General features: G+C 53.8%; 8 protein-coding genes and 2 non-coding genes across 10 annotated transcripts; 6 read left to right on the top strand and 4 right to left on the bottom strand.

Annotated features, from left to right (window-relative positions):
- Window positions 1–95: 95 nt before the first annotated feature.
- BO70DRAFT_t147 lies at window positions 96–167 on the top strand. Its single transcript has one exon. It is a non-coding gene; the product is annotated as a tRNA-Ala (tRNA).
- An 87-nt stretch (window positions 168–254) lies between these two features.
- On the top strand, window positions 255–344 carry BO70DRAFT_t148. The gene has a single exon. It is a non-coding gene; the product is annotated as a tRNA-Asp (tRNA).
- A 596-nt stretch (window positions 345–940) lies between these two features.
- On the bottom strand, window positions 941–3,150 carry BO70DRAFT_396022 (Hsp70 family protein; the record flags this gene model as incomplete). Its single annotated transcript, XM_025546584.1, has 10 exons — window positions 941–1,119; window positions 1,184–1,316; window positions 1,378–1,522; window positions 1,578–1,681; window positions 1,752–1,857; window positions 1,927–2,161; window positions 2,220–2,286; window positions 2,344–2,388; window positions 2,447–3,030; window positions 3,096–3,150. The coding sequence occupies 10 exons, from the start codon at window positions 3,148–3,150 to the stop codon at window positions 941–943; spliced, it is 1,653 nt and encodes a 550-aa protein (XP_025400040.1).
- Window positions 3,151–4,128: 978 nt separating this feature from the next.
- On the bottom strand, window positions 4,129–5,249 carry BO70DRAFT_290901 (short-chain dehydrogenases/reductase; the record flags this gene model as incomplete). Its single annotated transcript, XM_025539380.1, has 2 exons — window positions 4,129–4,787; window positions 4,898–5,249. The coding sequence occupies 2 exons, from the start codon at window positions 5,247–5,249 to the stop codon at window positions 4,129–4,131; spliced, it is 1,011 nt and encodes a 336-aa protein (XP_025400041.1).
- Window positions 5,250–5,520: 271 nt separating this feature from the next.
- BO70DRAFT_28890 (methylmalonate-semialdehyde dehydrogenase) lies at window positions 5,521–7,807 on the bottom strand. The gene is made up of 8 exons (XM_025539301.1): window positions 7,608–7,807; window positions 7,313–7,549; window positions 7,091–7,261; window positions 6,861–7,025; window positions 6,011–6,809; window positions 5,843–5,944; window positions 5,729–5,779; window positions 5,521–5,679 (listed from the first exon to the last, which is right to left on the bottom strand). The coding sequence occupies exons 1-8, from the start codon at window positions 7,743–7,745 to the stop codon at window positions 5,603–5,605; spliced, it is 1,740 nt and encodes a 579-aa protein (XP_025400042.1). The 5' UTR covers window positions 7,746–7,807; the 3' UTR covers window positions 5,521–5,602.
- Window positions 7,808–8,374: 567 nt separating this feature from the next.
- Window positions 8,375–8,925, top strand: BO70DRAFT_386967 (tautomerase family protein; the record flags this gene model as incomplete). The annotated part of the gene is made up of 2 exons (XM_025545867.1): window positions 8,375–8,583; window positions 8,647–8,925. The coding sequence occupies exons 1-2, from the start codon at window positions 8,458–8,460 to the stop codon at window positions 8,923–8,925; spliced, it is 405 nt and encodes a 134-aa protein (XP_025400043.1). The 5' UTR covers window positions 8,375–8,457.
- A 397-nt stretch (window positions 8,926–9,322) lies between these two features.
- On the top strand, window positions 9,323–10,676 carry BO70DRAFT_314016 (uracil phosphoribosyltransferase). Its single transcript, XM_025540267.1, has 5 exons — window positions 9,323–9,675; window positions 9,742–9,889; window positions 9,985–10,085; window positions 10,139–10,343; window positions 10,459–10,676. Exons 1-5 carry the CDS (start codon window positions 9,516–9,518, stop codon window positions 10,514–10,516), a joined length of 672 nt encoding a protein of 223 aa, XP_025400044.1. The 5' UTR covers window positions 9,323–9,515; the 3' UTR covers window positions 10,517–10,676.
- A 254-nt stretch (window positions 10,677–10,930) lies between these two features.
- Window positions 10,931–11,677, bottom strand: BO70DRAFT_386969 (uracil phosphoribosyltransferase; the record flags this gene model as incomplete). Its single annotated transcript, XM_025545868.1, has 2 exons — window positions 10,931–11,126; window positions 11,235–11,677. The coding sequence occupies 2 exons, from the start codon at window positions 11,675–11,677 to the stop codon at window positions 10,931–10,933; spliced, it is 639 nt and encodes a 212-aa protein (XP_025400045.1).
- A 334-nt stretch (window positions 11,678–12,011) lies between these two features.
- BO70DRAFT_361693 (URC4/urg3 family protein) lies at window positions 12,012–13,642 on the top strand. Its single transcript, XM_025543102.1, has 4 exons — window positions 12,012–12,300; window positions 12,344–12,683; window positions 12,737–12,913; window positions 12,978–13,642. The coding sequence occupies exons 1-4, from the start codon at window positions 12,145–12,147 to the stop codon at window positions 13,610–13,612; spliced, it is 1,308 nt and encodes a 435-aa protein (XP_025400046.1). The 5' UTR covers window positions 12,012–12,144; the 3' UTR covers window positions 13,613–13,642.
- Window positions 13,643–13,994: 352 nt separating this feature from the next.
- Window positions 13,995–16,054, top strand: BO70DRAFT_379365 (uracil-regulated protein 1). Its single transcript, XM_025545338.1, has 5 exons — window positions 13,995–14,305; window positions 14,368–15,324; window positions 15,395–15,539; window positions 15,587–15,732; window positions 15,783–16,054. The coding sequence occupies exons 1-5, from the start codon at window positions 14,240–14,242 to the stop codon at window positions 15,786–15,788; spliced, it is 1,320 nt and encodes a 439-aa protein (XP_025400047.1). The 5' UTR covers window positions 13,995–14,239; the 3' UTR covers window positions 15,789–16,054.
- The last annotated feature ends 1,034 nt before the right edge of the window (window positions 16,055–17,088 follow it).

Here is a 17,088-nt window from a genome sequence, read left to right on the forward strand (position 1 = left end):
ACAACCCCAACAACCAAGCCATCTCTCTCCATCCCCCGGCCCAAACAATGACAACCAGTGTTAAAGCACAAATTACGTCACTCTACCAATAAGAAGGGCTTGTGGTTTAGGGGTATGACGCTCCATTCGCATTGGAGAGGTCCCGGGTTCGATTCCCGGCGAGTCCATCTTTTTGCCTTTTCTTCTGCCTTTTCATCTGGTCCCACTTAACTAGTCTTATATTGTCAAAAATGGCGAACTCTTACATCAATCATTCCTTGATGGTCTAACGGTCATGATTTCCGCTTGTCAATCCTGAACAGGAACAAGCGCGGGAGACCTGGGTTCGACTCCCAGTCAGGGAGATTCTTTTTGCCTTTATTTTTGCCTCGTTTTGTTCAGCTTCGGGGGGCACATTCGATGGCCTATTTCGGGAACTTTGTGTGAGCACTATGAAGTTGCCACACTGCTGTGCTAATCCATACGTATCTCGACAGAGAGGTCAAATTCCCTTATCCCAATTTGTGAACAAATAAAACAAAGTCCGTCTATCACTGTAGCAAAAAGACCCTTGTTTGAGGATATCTCCAATTGTACCTGTTGACAGATGGTCAGATCCAAAGGGCCAATCTCCCACGCGCGCAATGACGATATCATGAAGAAATGCCATGCTGACTGGACCTCGTACGTACAAGAAAGTTGAAACCAAACTGTGAGATTGTAACAAACCCATGGAGCTGAAGCGGAAACTTCCTAAATAGGAGCCCGAAATAGCACAATGAAATGCAGGCCGAAAATGTTCCCATGCCCTTCCAGAGCACTTCCAAACCATAGGATTGAAGCAGAACCTTCCAAAGTAGCAACCCAAAATGAAAGAAGAAAGGGAATCGATGCTGAAAACGTCCCCGAGGCCCTAAATGAACCACCCAAAACCCCGTGAGGTAACACCATCGCACCTCATCTAAGCCATAGGAATCCGCTGACGGCCAACATGATAATCATCGATGAAAGCTGCAACGTCGATCTCCTGTAAGCCCACATTCACCAAGAAGCGAAATACAACATCATCCCCCTCGGCTGGGGTCCCAGCGTTGATGAGCGTGGTGAGGTCCAACGTCATCGCCCCGATCAACTCCACTCCTGCGGTTGGTCAGTACAATCCCGGCTAGGGTGAGAAAAGAGTCTAATTGTATAAAAAACAAACCTTCTTTAGCCTTCTCAGGCGCAGGGCAAATTCTCGTGCGGAAGAAGTATACCGCGGTTCCGTGCACTTTCGTATTCAGCGTACACTTCACCCGTATCGCTTTTCTCGTGTTGGGTTGGTCGAATCTCTCGTGCTGGTGGAAGTTAGAAAAGAATTTCGAGTCCTCAACTGCCACTGTCAGCATGCTAACTTACCTTCTTCCGGAACCAGGCAATATCATCGGTGACGGTATTATCCGGGCCCTGGCCAAACTCCACGCCGTAATGGTAGGTAGGGTGTGGGGTGGCCTCATCATATTCTTTAGCCCACAGCGCGGCGCTTGCGGCGATTATATTCTCACTGCGCGGCATGTTAGTCCTGGGTGAATGGCAAAAAGTGGATGGGGCAGACCTACGGCCTATCAGGTCGGTAAACTGTCATCTCGTTGGTCTCGAACCTCTGTCTGATGGCAGACTCGAGGTACGGCGAGCCAGCAAAGCCACCGATCAAGATGATCTTCTGTTCAATCATTAGCTTAGAGGTTGAACTTCGCAGCGACAAGGAAGGACCCGGCTCCATGGAGGCTTACATTGATAATATCTTTCCCCGCAACCCGGTTCGCCTCGTCGATCTGCTCGCTCAGGAGGTTGCAGATTCTGGTCACGACGGGTTGGAAAAGGTCACGCAGCTGGCTTCTTTAAACAGTGTGTTGTTAGTCACAAAACAAATATTACACATATATTGCCCGCAGAAGAATAACTCACTGCAAAAGGTAAACTCGGCACGCGTATTCTTGACGGAATTTGATAACTTCGCGAAAGGCGTGGCGATAGGCCGCGGAATTTTCGTCAAACTTGCGTTTCACCTCTTCAAAGTCCCTCATCATCATACTGGTGGGAGATGTCTCCCTCAGCCCCAGCTTGTCAAAGTTCGGAATCAACCTCGTGGACACGAGCTCATAGAAGGCCCTGTCAATGCAAGTGGAGCCTAGAAGCGGTTCTATTTTGAATCAGCAATAACCCAGACCGTGTGAGGATTCTTAATGCGCAATACATACCGGTGTGGGCTGTCAGCTGCGTTGGGGGTCGAAGGTCGCTTGTCACTATGTCATAGCTGGTGATATCCTAGGGCTGTTAGGGGCGGGGTTCTTCCGTAAACCACATGGGAGGGTCGAGACTTACAATCGTGCTTCCCCCGCAGTCGCAAACAATCACTGCATCCGTGGCCTATCCAGCGCGTCAGTCAACCAGCCTCTCTCTGCATTCTAAGCAGTGGAATACATACCTTAATCTTAATTTCCCCCGAATCAGGCTTCATCAAAGCAGACACGACGGCCAACGGCTCAGGACCCATGACGACCTGATCACCTTCGTCCGTCCCGAAACCAGCCGCATGAATAGCCTCCCTCAAGGTTACGACCGACTCATCAGACCAAGTAGCCGGGTAGGTGAAGGTAAGAGTTTTGGGAAGGTTATGGAGCTTAGCACGTCTCAGGAAAATACGGATCTCTTCGTCAAGGTAGCTGAGAAACGTAGAGGCCATTTCCTTATAGCTTCTTCCTTCGGACTGTCGAAAGATCCCAACAGACTCCGTCCATTTGTCTTCAATGAAACGCCCGTCGCGCACCCGGCTCATGATGCCCTCGTCTAGGGGCAGCTTGAACCACGAATTTGCCGGCGCGGCTGGGAGGATTGCATATCCCCACAGCCTACTTCTGAGATGAAAGCCCTCCTCGGAATACGCCAGTCGAGTGGGCAGCCGGCTCCGCCCCATTTCCCTTGTATGCGTTACTCTCCAACGGTCTATGACATGGTAACGGACGGTAGACTGATCCTCGCCATCAACGGGAGGGTATATGGCTGCAACGCCTATATTGAGAAATTAGTGTTCAGTGAGATGAAAAAGGGGGCTGGGGAGTTGCGAAAGGCCTTACCGACGGTGGTGTTGCCAAAATCTATTCCCAAGTACAGTCTTCCATTGTCAGACATCTTGGACTTGAACGTTGTCTGAAGGGATAGGAGATAATGGTGATGATGGCTGAGGGTGAGTTAGAGAGGAAAAGCCCAATAGTAGTAGAAGGGGCAAGAGAGACAAAACACTCAATTGCTGGAATACCGAGATTCGACTTTTGTAGAGTGAGGATAATCCCACGCAGGTGACGGGGCATTGGACTCATCTTATATACCCCTAAAGTGGTTGTCGGAAAACCCCGTCACTTTCAAGAAATCTTTCATCTACTGACGGAGATTGTCTACTGATGCAACAGGAATCCTTTTTGTCCATTTCTTCTCTGTGAAAGCTGCGGGGTTTTCCCTGGGAGGAAAGCGTCGATAGGATATCTCCTGCAGAGGGACGAGACAGTGTCATACCTCCTCAATGTGAGACTAGCCCAGGCAGCTGAAAACGCGTTTTCTCTGCTTCCCCTACTTCGACATATCAGAAATAAAATGGAGACTTACTACACGATTTTGTGTCCTGTAGTGGGTGTGGTATTCTGAATAAACCGTGTACAGCGGATGCTATCTACCCATAGGGCGCTTTACGAAGAGGAGCCGGGGAATTAGGGCAAACAAGCTAATCAGGAAGAGATTCACTGTTCAAGAGATTCCTATGTTACACCCTACCAGTCATCAACAAGCAGGAAAAATACTGTAATCCACGATTCCCCAGTACTCAACCAACAGCTGACTTAATTAATCAATGGTATCCATGTTTTTGGCCGTCCAAGTGGCTTTAGCTTGTATGAAAAGAAAGAGGGTAGGAGGCTGCAAGACAGTTAATTCAATCCCTTTTTAACATAAACTAAACATCCTACTGCATTACTATCAAGACTATTCCTCCACACCTTAATTATCATTACCAGTAACAATCAATAGACAGACTTTTCCTTCCATTCCAATTCACAGGGCCCAATAGCCCCTAAACAACCCATCCTATCCCACTGTTACCACTCATTCACTCCGTATTCACTCCGACCCCAACACCCTCCTAAAAGTCTCCGCCGTATGCCTCCACACCTTCCCCGGGAAATCCCTGCCGCGATAATCCGCCATCAGCTTCTTGTTCGTCGCATCATTCCCCTCATAGCCCAGAATATACGATCCACCACCTTTCTTCCCCGTCGACGCGACAGCCGTACTAACACCCTCCCCAAGCTTCACCCCCACGTCCGCATCCTCTTTACCCTCCAGCCCAGCAGGCGGATACGCCGCCGACGTCGCAATAAACAAATTCCGCTGCCCGCTCTCCTCCAGCGACAGGGAAAACGGCCGCGACAGCACCCCCATGACGGAGCCCGCGAGCTTCCCGAATGTCGAGTTCATGAGAGGGCTCCGCACGAGACCGGGGAAGACGTGGATGAAGCTGATGGAGGGGTGTGCGGCGGCGAGGTGCTCCACGGCGAGGGAGTTTAGGGTCGCGGCGTAGGTGGTTGATTTCAGGAAGGTCCAGGATTTGGATAGGTCGAAGTTGTCTTCGTCGATTTGGCCTTCTTGGCCGCCGCCTAGGATGGTGATCACTCGGGCTGGGGTGGGCGAGGCGTTGAGGAGGGGGAGCAGGTTTTGGATGAACCGCATGCGGGCGTAGTAGCGCAGGACGTGGTTGTTTTCGAGGCCTTCAGGGGTGTCTGTTTTTGTTAGTGAGAATGGAGAGAAGGTGTTGGGGGGGGGGGGGTAAAGCAGTCTATCAGTGTCGAAGTCTGATACACCCTCCCAGAAAGGGATATAGAATCCTTACCCTTCCTAGACATAGCCAAATGCCCCGTCGACATGAACAGCAAATCAATGTGCTTCTCCTTCTCCCTGATCTCCGCGCATGCCTTATCCACATTCCGCAGCAGCGACACATCAGACTGGACGAAGCTGAAGGAACCGTCCGGGTTGGCGGCGCGCAGCTCTTCCAGGATTCTGGAGCCGGCAGCCGGGTTGCGACCAACCAGGTGGATGGTGGGCTTTGGCACAGCTCGGGCCAACTGCTTGGCCGTCGCTTCGCCGATGCCGCTGGTGCCGCCGACGAACACAGCGACCATCTCGCGGCGGCTGGCGCCGAGGGTGCCGTTGGATTGGCGGACTTGGCTTAGAGTGGGCATGTTGGGTGTTGGGGGTAGTGCTTCTGTTGTGAGGTTTTGTTGGGTTAGTGGGGGATGGATGGATAGGCAGATTGACAGGTAGATATGCGGAATCCGAGGATCACAGGGAGATGGACGTGATGGGGGGTGTCGAGAGGGGTAAGTTAGTAGTGATGACGTGGGCTGACGCTGACTCAGGGCTTCCCGCATGATGCAACCCTGGATGATGAGGGTTGCGGATGGTTCCAGGCCCAACTGAATGGATGTAAGGCGTCCTGCAATATTCGTATCGCCATTTTAGATGGCCAATGGTATCGTAGATCCTGCTTATGTAGCCCTAATCATGGTGCATAGTGTCGACCCTCTCCTTGTGATCATTGGTCCCATCGGGAGGACACCGTCTTCGTTGTCGTGAAGAACGGCCAGTATGTCTTGCCTGGGGTATTGCGGTCTGCATGGATTAGATAGGTAGCCTCCAGGCCATGGGTGGGACGACTTACCCCCCAGGAACGAGTCCTTGTTACTGGTGCGGACGGCGGTGCCGTAGGGGGCTGTAGCTGTCTCGTCAGTGAAATAAACAAACCAAGTAGCAGTGACTCAGGACGGGTCTGTACCGATCAGGGGGATATTCACTCCGATCTGCCCAACATTGACACAGCGCTGGAAAGTATTGGCATGCTTCCCGCTAGTGGTGAAGATGGAGCATCCGTTGCCATCTGCCATTCTCGATTAGCAACTCCTCCCGTCAATACACAGCAGCCAGACATGGCATGATGACATACACTTATTCTGATTGATGAGCTCGATGGCCTCCTCCAGCGTATCAACCTCCATGCAGATGAGCACAGGCCCGAAGATCTCAGCCTGGTAGCACTCCATGTACGTCTCGACGCCGGACAGGATCGTCGGGCCCAGGAAGTTCCCATCCGGATAGCCAGGCACCTGGATGTCGCGACCGTCCAGCAACACCGTGGCCCTCTCGGCCACCGCGCGCCGGATGATGCCACTGACGCGGTTCTTCGCCGTCTCGTCGATCAGCGGCCCGATCTTCGACTCCTGGTCCCCTCCGCACCCGACCACCATCGACTGCGCCAGCCCGACCAGCTGGGGGATCCAGTCTCGCGTCTGTCCGACAAACACCGCGACCGAGAGAGCCATACACCGCTGTCCCGCCGCCCCGAAGGCACTCCCTGCGATGGCAAACAGCGTGGACATCATGTTGGCGTCCTCCAGGACCACCCCGTGGTTCTTGCCGCCGCATTCGGCCTGGACTCTCTTCCCCGCCGCCCGTGCCAGATCGTGGACCTGCCTGGCTGCGGACTCGGAGCCGACAAAGCTGACTGCTTGGACGGATGGCTGGCTCACAAGCATCTGGACGGTGGACGGGCCGCCGTGGAGAACATTGAAGACGCCCGGGGGGAACCCGGCCTTGAGGAACGCCTCCGCCAGGAGGGATGACGTGGTCGGGGTCTTTTCGGACGGTTTGAGAATGACGGTGTTGCCGGTGATGAGGGCATACGGGAGCGACCACAGGGGGATCATGAAGGGGAAGCTGAAAGGGGAGATGGACACACACACTCCCTAAGACCGGTCAGTGACCAAACCAGCCCTGCATGAATATCCATCACTCACCACCGGCTCATAAAAGGTCTGCAGCAACGTGGCGTCACCTCCGAGGAACATGCCCGCCATCTCCGGCCCGATCGAACACGCGGCATGGATGCAGTCCAGCCCGCGAAACACCTCCGCGTCTGCATCGGCCAGCGTCTTTCCCACCTCCCGCGACAGGCATGTTACCTAAACACCGTCGTCAGCTGCCAGTGCCATCCAGGAAAAAAAAAAAAAAGAACGAACGGGCTCACAATCTCCGGAGACATCTGTCTCAGCACATCGACCAACCGCAACAGATGTTCCCGTCGGGTCTTGAACCCCAGAGCCACCCACGCGGGCTGGGCTTCCTCCGCGGCGTCAACGGCCCTCTGCACTTCCTGGAGGGTACTCCCCGGGACGCGACAAAGCAGCCGCTGGCAGACCTGTCTCTACTTAGTATGGACGCGAACTCGTTCAAAAAGAAGCCAATTTACCGGATCTATGACGTTGGTCCAATTCTGGGACCTGGACATCACGCGCGTGTTATTGATGAAGAGATGCGTGATCGTCGGAGGAGCGGGGGGCTCTTCTTCCTCCTCCTCGTTCTCTTCCTCGTCCCGATCATCATCCTCATCAGGAGCAGGCTCCGGCTCCGGCTCCGGCTCCTCGCTATCCCTGTGAGAAACTGTTCTCGCACGAGGAGACCGCGTACTCCGCCCCTCGTGGCGGGTCTTATCTCCGCCCGAATCATCAGAATATAATCTCGGCTTATCAGGGGGGACAACATACATCTGGCACGGAGATCCGGCGCCGCACGAGCCCACTCGAGGAGGCGAGGGTATCGTCGCTGGAGGCGGGCGACGGGGCGGGGAACGGCGTGAACCGCGCGGCAGCCCGGGCGGAGGGGGTGGTCGATACGCGGGGCATGGCTGGGAGGGCGGTCACCGGTCGAATCAGAGATAGGGGGGGGAAGTTGGGGGAGATAATGGGGTGAACTTCGATCTCTGATGTTGATTTGGACAGGGCCTTATCAGGTTGGGGGTTTCGGGTTGGCCCGTGCGGCGGCTGCCTGGATGGGAGGATATCTGGCCTGAGGCCGGATAAGCGCGGCTTGGCGGTGGCCATCTTGCGGACGGTGAACAGTGGCTGATGCAGTATTATTTCACATTCTAGGGTATTTGATTATAGACTGTCGAGGAGTTTGTTTTACTGGTAATGTTGCAAATGTAGTAATCTCTCTTATGAAGGGGTATTTTGCAGTGGTGATGCAATACCGCGGTTATCAGCGTTACCAGGATATATAGATAGTGTTTATGGGTTCCCAATTTGTCCATCAACAATCCGTCTGAACCCACTCCGATGGTACTTGAGATAAGCGTTGGGCTTACGTTATTAGGCTTATTAAAATATAGGAAGCTCGCCGTATTTCAGAGCCTGAGATAGGGTTCGGATCAGAGAGATTATATAATTCCCCTATCTGGAGCAGCGCCTACTACCAAACAGAAGTATAAATTACACCGATATCAATCATCTTGCATATTCTGCGAGACTTGCAGTTTTCAACTAAGAAAAATACCCTTTATTCAATCCCCCCTGTTTCCTACCAACCCATCCCCACCACACCGCTACAACCACCACCATGCCCCTCGTCAAAATTGACATCACGAAGGGGACACGCACCCCCGAACAAATCAAATCCCTAGCCGACACAATCCAACAAGTCATGTTGGACAAATTCGGCGCTCCCTATCGCGACAGATATCAGGTCAGTCCTCACGTCACCACACCTCTCCCTCCCACCTCCCCTCGCTAACCACCCCACCACCAGATCATTACTCAGCATGAACCCTACGAGATCATCTGCGAAGACACCGACCTCGGCTTCACCCGGTCCCAAGACCTGGTTTTCATTCAGATTTTCCAGCAAGGCCGCAGCGTGGAGCAGAAGCAGAGCATCTATCAGACGCTGTACGAGCGGCTCAACGCGGAGTTTGGGCTTTCGGGCCACGACTTGATTGTGAGTTGTGCGGAGAATACGAAGGCGGATTGGAGCTTTGGGATGGGGGAGGCGCAGTTTTTGACGGGGGGGCTGCCGAGGCCAAATTGATGTAGACTTTATTCTACTTATTCTTGATTACATCATTGTTCTCGACAAAATACTTATAGTGAGCCAGAATGCTCTCTGGATGGATGGATGATATTAACGTATTTTCACATTCTTAACTCTCGAAATCCTCAATAAATTTCTGGGATAGACATATTCATTACATTCCATGCGCACCACCCCGTAATCCCACCTGTATCAACACCTCGTTCCAGCAGTCCTCGTGACTACCCACCTATCTCCTACTCCCCAGAGATACCGATACCGATAAGATAAGATTAGATCTCTATCGGAAGCCCCGGCTATCTTATCGCGACCCCGCTTTTCCCCTCCGATTTGCTGATTTTTCTCCTCGGCTTTCTCTCTGATAAAACAGTCCTTTCTCAAGCCAAAGAACAAGCCGCCCCAAAACTAGTCCAAGCTCAAACAGCAGCTTATATCCCGTCCCCCCACAGCTCCCCCAGAACGATCCATAGACCTGGTAATTCACACCTCGAACCACCCACACCACCACCGCCACCACCACCTCCCTCATCACAACCGCTTGGAAAAATCCCAGACCATTATTAAACCGTTAACAGCCAACGCCCACCATGGACTCCCCAGCCTGGACCACGCCCCTGGACCGCATCAGCGTCCTCGAGCAGGACCGATCCCTGCTTAACCTGATGACCATCATCCGGGACCAAACCACCAGCGACCGGGATTTCTCGTCCGCGGTCGAGAAAGTCGTGCGGAGGTTAATCGCCTCAGGTAGGGAATTTTCTTCGCTGTACAAACAACCAGGAATGTCTAGCCCTAAGCTGACAATAAAAACAGCATTGAACCACGTCCCCGCGGAAGAACACACCATCACCACACCCCTCAACGCCACCTACACCGGCGTCCGCTTCACCAAGGGTGTGTGTGGCGTGAGTATCCTGCGCGCGGGCGCCTGCATGGAGCAGGCGCTGCGGGATACGTGGACGTGCGTAGTACCCATCTACTATCTACCCTGTACTCTCCAGCATACCTGGAGCTTCCCCAGTACTTTCTCGCTGATACTTACTTTATCCTCTCCAGAGGCCCCCTCAGCTTCGGCAAACTGCTCATCCAGCGCGACGAGGAGACGAGTATTGCGAAGATCTACTACTCCAAACTCCCCGCTAGTATCACTAAGGATGGTCAGTCTATCCTACAACATCACCATACCATAGTTAACTAACCATAAATCAAGTCGTCCTCCTCCTCGAACCAATGCTCGCGACCGGCGGCTCGGTGATCAAAGCCGTCGAGACACTCACCGGAAACGGCGTCCCGGAGGACTCGATCGTGCTCGTGAATGTGGTCTCGTCTCGGAAGGGACTGGATGTTGTGTCGGGGAGGTTTCCGGGGCTGAAGATTGTCTCTGCGGCTGTGGATATGGAGTTAACGGCTCAGAAGTAAGACTAGCCCTTTTGCTCTATTTCGATATTTTCCCCTCTCCTGATCATCTTCTTGCCTTTTTTTATTTTTTTTTATTTTTTCTTTCGGATTGTGTTGCTGACTATGTCGTAGTTATATCAGCCCCGGACTGGGAGATTTCGGGGATAGGTACTATGGGACTTGTGCTTAGGGAGATCGGTTGAGATGTTGGGTTATCTTTGGTTTTTTTGGGCTTGAGTTAGGGCATATTGACTGGGGCGTGGAGGCATGGTGTTTATTATTGTATATATGCTTTGGTTTTTATAGGGGTGTAGGTGGGTTGTGAATGGGTTTCAAAGTGCATAGTGAGGTGTTTGAAGACTGTGGTATGGCGATTGAGGGTAAAGTTCATAGTTTAGTTTGTGCAGAGATCGAATCATCTCAAGTCAAATTCTACAGTAAGAACAAAATCGGCTTTCTTATTATCTGAAGTTCAAAAGAGTCACCGTCTGACTGTGTCCCAGATCACCTCGGAAATGCCTACTACCAATGATCGAAACAGAACACGCGGTCTTGGAAGGATTTGAACAATTCTTACTCTATGATTATTCTATTCCCACAGCACCTAATCAAACGCCGTCCCATACAGCCTATCCCCAATATCCCCCACCCCAGGCTGGATATACCCCTTCGCATCGACCTCCGGATCCACCGCCGCAACCACAAACCGACTCCCCTCCGGCCACACCGACGCCGCATGCTGCAACCCAACCGGAGTCGACAAGATCGACAGAAACGTCACTTTCTCAACCCCCCACTCCCTGTAAAGTAATCCAGGTCAGATCCTATCCAGACAACCACAAAACAGACAAGATAACAAAAACCAAAAACAAACAAACAAAAAAAAAAAGAAAAAAAAAAGAACTCACTGCAAAATTCCCACCACCGCCGCGGCAGTCCCCCCCGTCGCAATCAACGGATCCAACACAACAGCCTGTGTGATATGCTCCGGCTTGACAGGAAGCTTATTGTAGTACTCGACGGGCTGCAGCGACTGCTCGTCGCGGAAGATGCCCATGTGGTAGACGGCCGTGGAGATATCCGTGGGGATGTTGTCCATGAAGCCGTCGAACATGGCTAGGCCGGAGCGCAGGACCACGATCACGGCGATGGTTTCGGTTGGCGTCGCGTCGATGGTCGTGGCTTTTGTGAGGGAGGCGGTGAGGTCGTGGACGAGAGAGCGGACTTTGCGGGGTGGGAGGGGGCGGGTGCGTAGTTTGGTGAGGAGGGAGGAGGAGGAGGAGGAGGAGGAGGAGGAGGAGGAGGAGGAGGAGGGTTGGAGGTGGATGTTGGGGGGAAGGGAGAGGGTCATTTTGGCGGTTTGTCTTGGTTGTGAGGAAGGTGGGATGGAATCGGATGGGAAATGGGTACACGATGTTGAGATGGGAAGTGGTGAGGGAGGTTGGTTGACGTGGTGGGTGGGTATAAATAGGGCATCCACAGAGGAACATTAACTGGTCTTGCTGTCTACTAGTTACTATTTCACAGTCTACTCCTGTTGACAGTGATAGTGATAGGATCTATCAAAACTACTATCAGATAAGATACAAGTATCAGCCGAGGAGATAAGCCCAGCCCAGCCCTTCCCCGCTTTCTGTTGTGTTGTTTTTGCTGGTGTTCCTTGCTTTCCTCTGCTTTCCCTCTGCTTTTCCTCTGCTTTCCCTCCTGTTCCCCCCTCCTTCCACCTCAGAAAACCTCTCATCTTTCATCTCTCATTTCTCGTCACCTCATCCCTCGAATTAGAAAAAAAAAACATCATACTTCCAACTTCCATCAAACATGGACCCCCGCATCCAACCCCTCCTCGGCCTCGAAGCCGTCCGCGCCCGATCCCGCACCGTTCTCCACCTGGCCGAGCAAGGCAAACTCCACCACTACGACTACCACCCCGAGCGTCTCGACGCGACAGTCGAGTACGTCGTGAGCATAATCCAGGTACGCTCAACTCCCCCCTTTCCCGCCCAAATAGCTAACAAAGGCGACCCCAAAAAGCGCGACTTCGGCCCGACCGCTACGACCAAATCCCCCCCACGGTCGCTGGCAGCACTTCGAAGTGGGCGACGAGCCCAGGATCCAACAACTGCTCTCGAAATGGGATGCAGTGGGGTACGACGACACCGAAAAGGTGCGGAGTCTGCTGGATCTGTTCTTTGTGTCGGTGCTGCTGGATGCAGGGGCCGGGGATACGTGGAGCTTTCGGGAGCCGGGGACCGGGAAGGTTTACACGCGCAGTGAGGGGATTGCGGTGGCATCCCTGTATATGTTTTTGGAGGGCGAATTTGCGAAGACGGGGGAGGAGCGGAGGGATGTTGTGCATGGTATGTTGCTTGTCGAGTCTTGGAATGGGTTGCTGATGATGGGTTGTGTGCAGGTGAGGCGCTACGGACGCTCGGGGTGGATGTGCTCCGGCGTGGGTTCCAGGTTGATGACGACAAGAACCCGCTCGTTGGGGCTGGAGCGCGCGTGGAAATCCTCCAGAGACTGGGTGAATCGCTGATGAATCTCCCGGATGTGTTCGGTGCGGATGGCCGACCGGGGCGGATTGCAGGTGTGTGATTGATTCCTTGACCGTGCAAATATGGTGGATAGTGATCTGATTCGAACAATAATAGATCACCTCCTCGCAACGAGCGACGAAAACCTCGACTACGCCACCCTCTGGGCCGTCCTCCAGCGAACCCTCATCCCCATCTGGCCCTCCGACCGAACCAAAGTGCACGGACACCCAGTCGGAGACGCCTGGCCGCTTTCCTCGCTGGCAGAAGCCACAACCACATCCTCCCCCGACCCCTCGACGGCCAACATCCAACCCTTCCACAAACTCACGCAATGGCTCGCCTACTCCCTCAAAGTCCCCTTTGAGCGCCTTCTCTCCAAGAAGTGGAAGAACGCCGAGCTGGGCACGGGTCTGCCCGAGTACCGCAACGGCGGGCTATTCGTGGACATGGGTGTGTTGACCCTAAAGCCCGCAGCGCTGGAACGCGGACTGCGCATTTCCGGGGGCGGTCTGCCGTGTTTTGCGGTCGGGGATGGCGAGATTGTCGAGTGGCGGGCGATGACGGTCGCGTTGTTGGATGAGCTGCACAAGCGGATCCTCGAGAGTGGGAAGTTCGGGGATGTGAAGCTGACGCTGCCGCAGATGCTGGAGGCTGGGTCGTGGAAGGCAGGCCGGCAGTTGGCGGCAGAGAGGAGGCCCGAGACCAAGTCGAGTCCGATTTTGAATTCGGGGGATGGGACGTTGTTCTAGATGATCGTTTACAAGACACGCTTTTCCTGCTTCTATCAGTGTTCTCTCGGTGCGTAGTGTAATTTCTTGCATTTGGCGTGTTTAAGGGGCGAATAGCCACACAGCCACTTTTCCCCTTCAGATGAATGCATAAGACCATGACTACTCCGTACTACCACGGCACAAAATATGCCCAGGAATGCAATCCAGAGACCCCACAAGATAAGATTAGACAAGATAAGCAGGAGCACCTCTTATCAGGGGATGTGATTGGCCCCGTGCCCCCCCCCCGGGTATCTCCCAGGGGGCAGATCTGGTCGTATCTCGCACTATCTCAGGCGCCCCGGCTGATAGTCTCGGAGTGATCCAGATAAATCAATTCAGAGAGATCCCACTCCGCAGAGTGGATGCCATTCCAGTATCGCATCACAGACTGTCTTATCGCCTATCAGGTAGCGTCGACATCACCCCCCTGCCTCCCCCAGGCTGCCCGGGCATGCCCGTGGACGAAAAGCATATAATGGTCGCATTTCCCTGGATGAAACCCAAGTCTCACGTCTTAACCATCGTGTCTTTCTCACTTCACCGTCTTCCTCATTCCCTTTCTTCCACACAAGTGCTCAAACCGGAGCAAAGACACATCTCACCATGACAACAACAACAACAACACAACCCCCCCACCCCTCGACGGAGCACTACAGCAACCGCATCGTCGTAAGCCCTAAGCCCTCTCCCCTCTCCCTCCCAAACCACCAAACTAACCACCCCCCTCCCAGCTTACCACCTACCCCAGCCAGAGCGTCGCGAACCCCATCCCGCTCGAATGGGGCGCATCTTCCCCCTCCACCCGCGGGCCGGTGATCGTCTCGCGTTCGAAAAACACCCTCTCCAAGCGCAACGCGATCGGGGCCCACGGAGGCAGCTACGCGATCTACACGGCCCTAGCCATCGCCTCCGGGGACCTAGAGCCCGACTTCCGCCCCAACTTCCTCAACACGCAGCCCACCTTCGACTTCACCCCGCAGCCGGCCTGGCACGACAAGACCAAGATCGTCTCCCTGGACCCCTTCGGCCACGATATCGTGAAATACTACCGCCCCTACCTCGAGGAGCGGCTAGACGTGCGACCCACCATCGCGATCACGCGCGCCACGATGCGCGTCTCCGAAGTGACCGAGGCGATTAGAATCGGCCGCCTGCCCATCGACGGCACCATCGTCCTGAACGAACAGGGCGACGTGCGCGTCACAAAGGTCGCCGCCGAACCGGTCTGGTACCTCCCCGGGGTGGCCTCGCGGTTCGGCGTCGAAGAGAAGGACCTCCGCCGCGCGCTCTTCGAACATACCGGGGGCAGTTACCCCGAGCTTATCACCAGACCAGATATCAAGGTATTCTTGCCGCCGATCGGCGGGCTGACGGTCTATATCTTTGGCCCACCGGAGCGGGTATCAGACCCGAATGTTCGGCTGGCGTTGCGGGTGCATGATGAGTGTAACGGGTCGGATGTGTTTCAGTCGGATATCTGTACGTGTCGGCCGTATCTGACGTTTGGGATTGAGGAGGCGATCAAGGAGGCGCAGGGGGGCGGGTCGGGTGTCGTGATCTATTTCCGCAAGGAGGGGAGAGCGCTGGGCGAGGTGGTCAAGTATTTGGTGTACAATTCGAGGAAGAGGGGTGGGGATACCGCCGATAAGTATTTTCAGAGGACGGAGAATATTGCGGGGACGAAGGATGTATGTTTCTTCGCTCCCTTTGACTTGTTCGATGACGACGGTGCTGACGTTGTGTTTGTGGTTGGGGTAGATGCGTTTCCAGGCCCTGATGCCGGACATCCTGCACTGGCTGGGTATCACGAAGATCGACCGCATGCTGTCCATGTCGAATATGAAGCATGATGCCATTGTCGAGCAGGGGATTCCGATCTACGAGCGGGTGCCGATTCCGGATGGTATGTGTCGCTTATCACCGGTTTTGTTTGGGGTTTCTTTCTGACAGCTCGGGCAGAGATGATTCCCGAGGATTCGCGCGTGGAGATCGATGCGAAGATCCATTCCGGGTACTTTACCACCGGGCGTCCGGTAACAGAGGAGGATCTGAAAGCGGTCAAGGGGAGAGGGTGGGAGTCGTGGGAGGATGTAACGGTGAGTTGACTATCCTTCTGTCGGGTAAGAAGGGACTGACGATTGTTTAGCATTGATGCGATATGGCTAGAGGGGTTTCTTAGATTTTAAGTGGATAGGAATCGATGAATTAATTGGGTCGTGTTTTCTTTTCTGGAGTGGAGTAGGCGTGGGAAGTAGCAACTGAGAGCCACGTGCTCATCCATACCCTGAAGCGACATTCAAGCTACTCGCAGACAGAGACAGACGTAGGAAGAACGGCTCGGATATCACTTTTGCAGGGTTGCGGTGGTAGACAGATTTCAGAGACGGTCGGATAATCCATTCACTTCATCATATTTATTTTGTCTCAATATTTTCAATAATTCTTTGGGGGTATCGTGATAGATGAGAGGGCCAACGTCTTCCTTATCCATGCCGAAGAGTTGTTGTTGTCGGACGCTTAGATGATTAGAGGAGAACTCGACCGAATTGTTGCACAGAATTGGAATAATGCCCAGCGTCGTACTCGAAAATCCCTTGCATAATGAATTCGAAAGACATCGTCAGAGGGAAGAAGAAAGTGGTCCTGCAAGGGATCTCGTAATCCACCCGAGTGAATGTGGCCGTGCCAAGGAACATGCTTTTTCCATTTGCACCACGTGTTGTCCCTGCACTCTATCCCACATTCACCGATCATCCGCCAAGTTCAATCCCCAAGACACATATTGACTCAACGCACAGGATGTGGTGTCTCTTTCACACCACCAGCACGGATGCCATGGGAACGACACGGGAGTGAATGCCTCAGCCGCCAGCCAAACCGCCCGGCTAGCGCAGCGCCAAACCGACACTAAAGGCACCGGGACCTGGGGGCGGTGTTGAGCTGGTGCTTTGCCGAGGCTTGGCTGCAGAACGGGAGTGGATGGGGAATGTCCGTCGCCGGCGGTGCCGATATCCGATCTCGCCGTACCGAGCGAAGCAACCAAACAGGCATTGATATTATTCACCCAGATGAGACGGCCACACGGCCAGAGACGGAGACGCGGTTCGCACGTAATCCGTGGCCGGGCAGGGTAGCACATGTATCACATCACACGCCCCAGCCTACCAAGGCCCGAATTCAATGAACCAGGACGCAGCCGCTGTGGATCGGCGGCCGGCAGCGCTGGAGTTCACACGGAGTGACCCGGTTTTTTTAGTGCTGTTGCTTACCCTTGGTCTGAGCCGAAGAGATTGCAATTGCTTGATAAACCGCAGGTCTGCTGACGGCGGATACTGTTGTTCGGTCGTTCGCTCGCTCTCTCACTCACTCTTTTGTGTCTGTCGGAGTGTCAGTGTCATGATTCTCTATCCCCAGATAATAATGTGCTAATGACAAGTTCCTGAACCCCCTCC

This window comes from Aspergillus heteromorphus, assembly GCF_003184545.1.
Source record: "Aspergillus heteromorphus CBS 117.55 chromosome Unknown BO70scaffold_10, whole genome shotgun sequence".
Lineage (NCBI taxonomy): Eukaryota > Fungi > Ascomycota > Eurotiomycetes > Eurotiales > Aspergillaceae > Aspergillus > Aspergillus heteromorphus.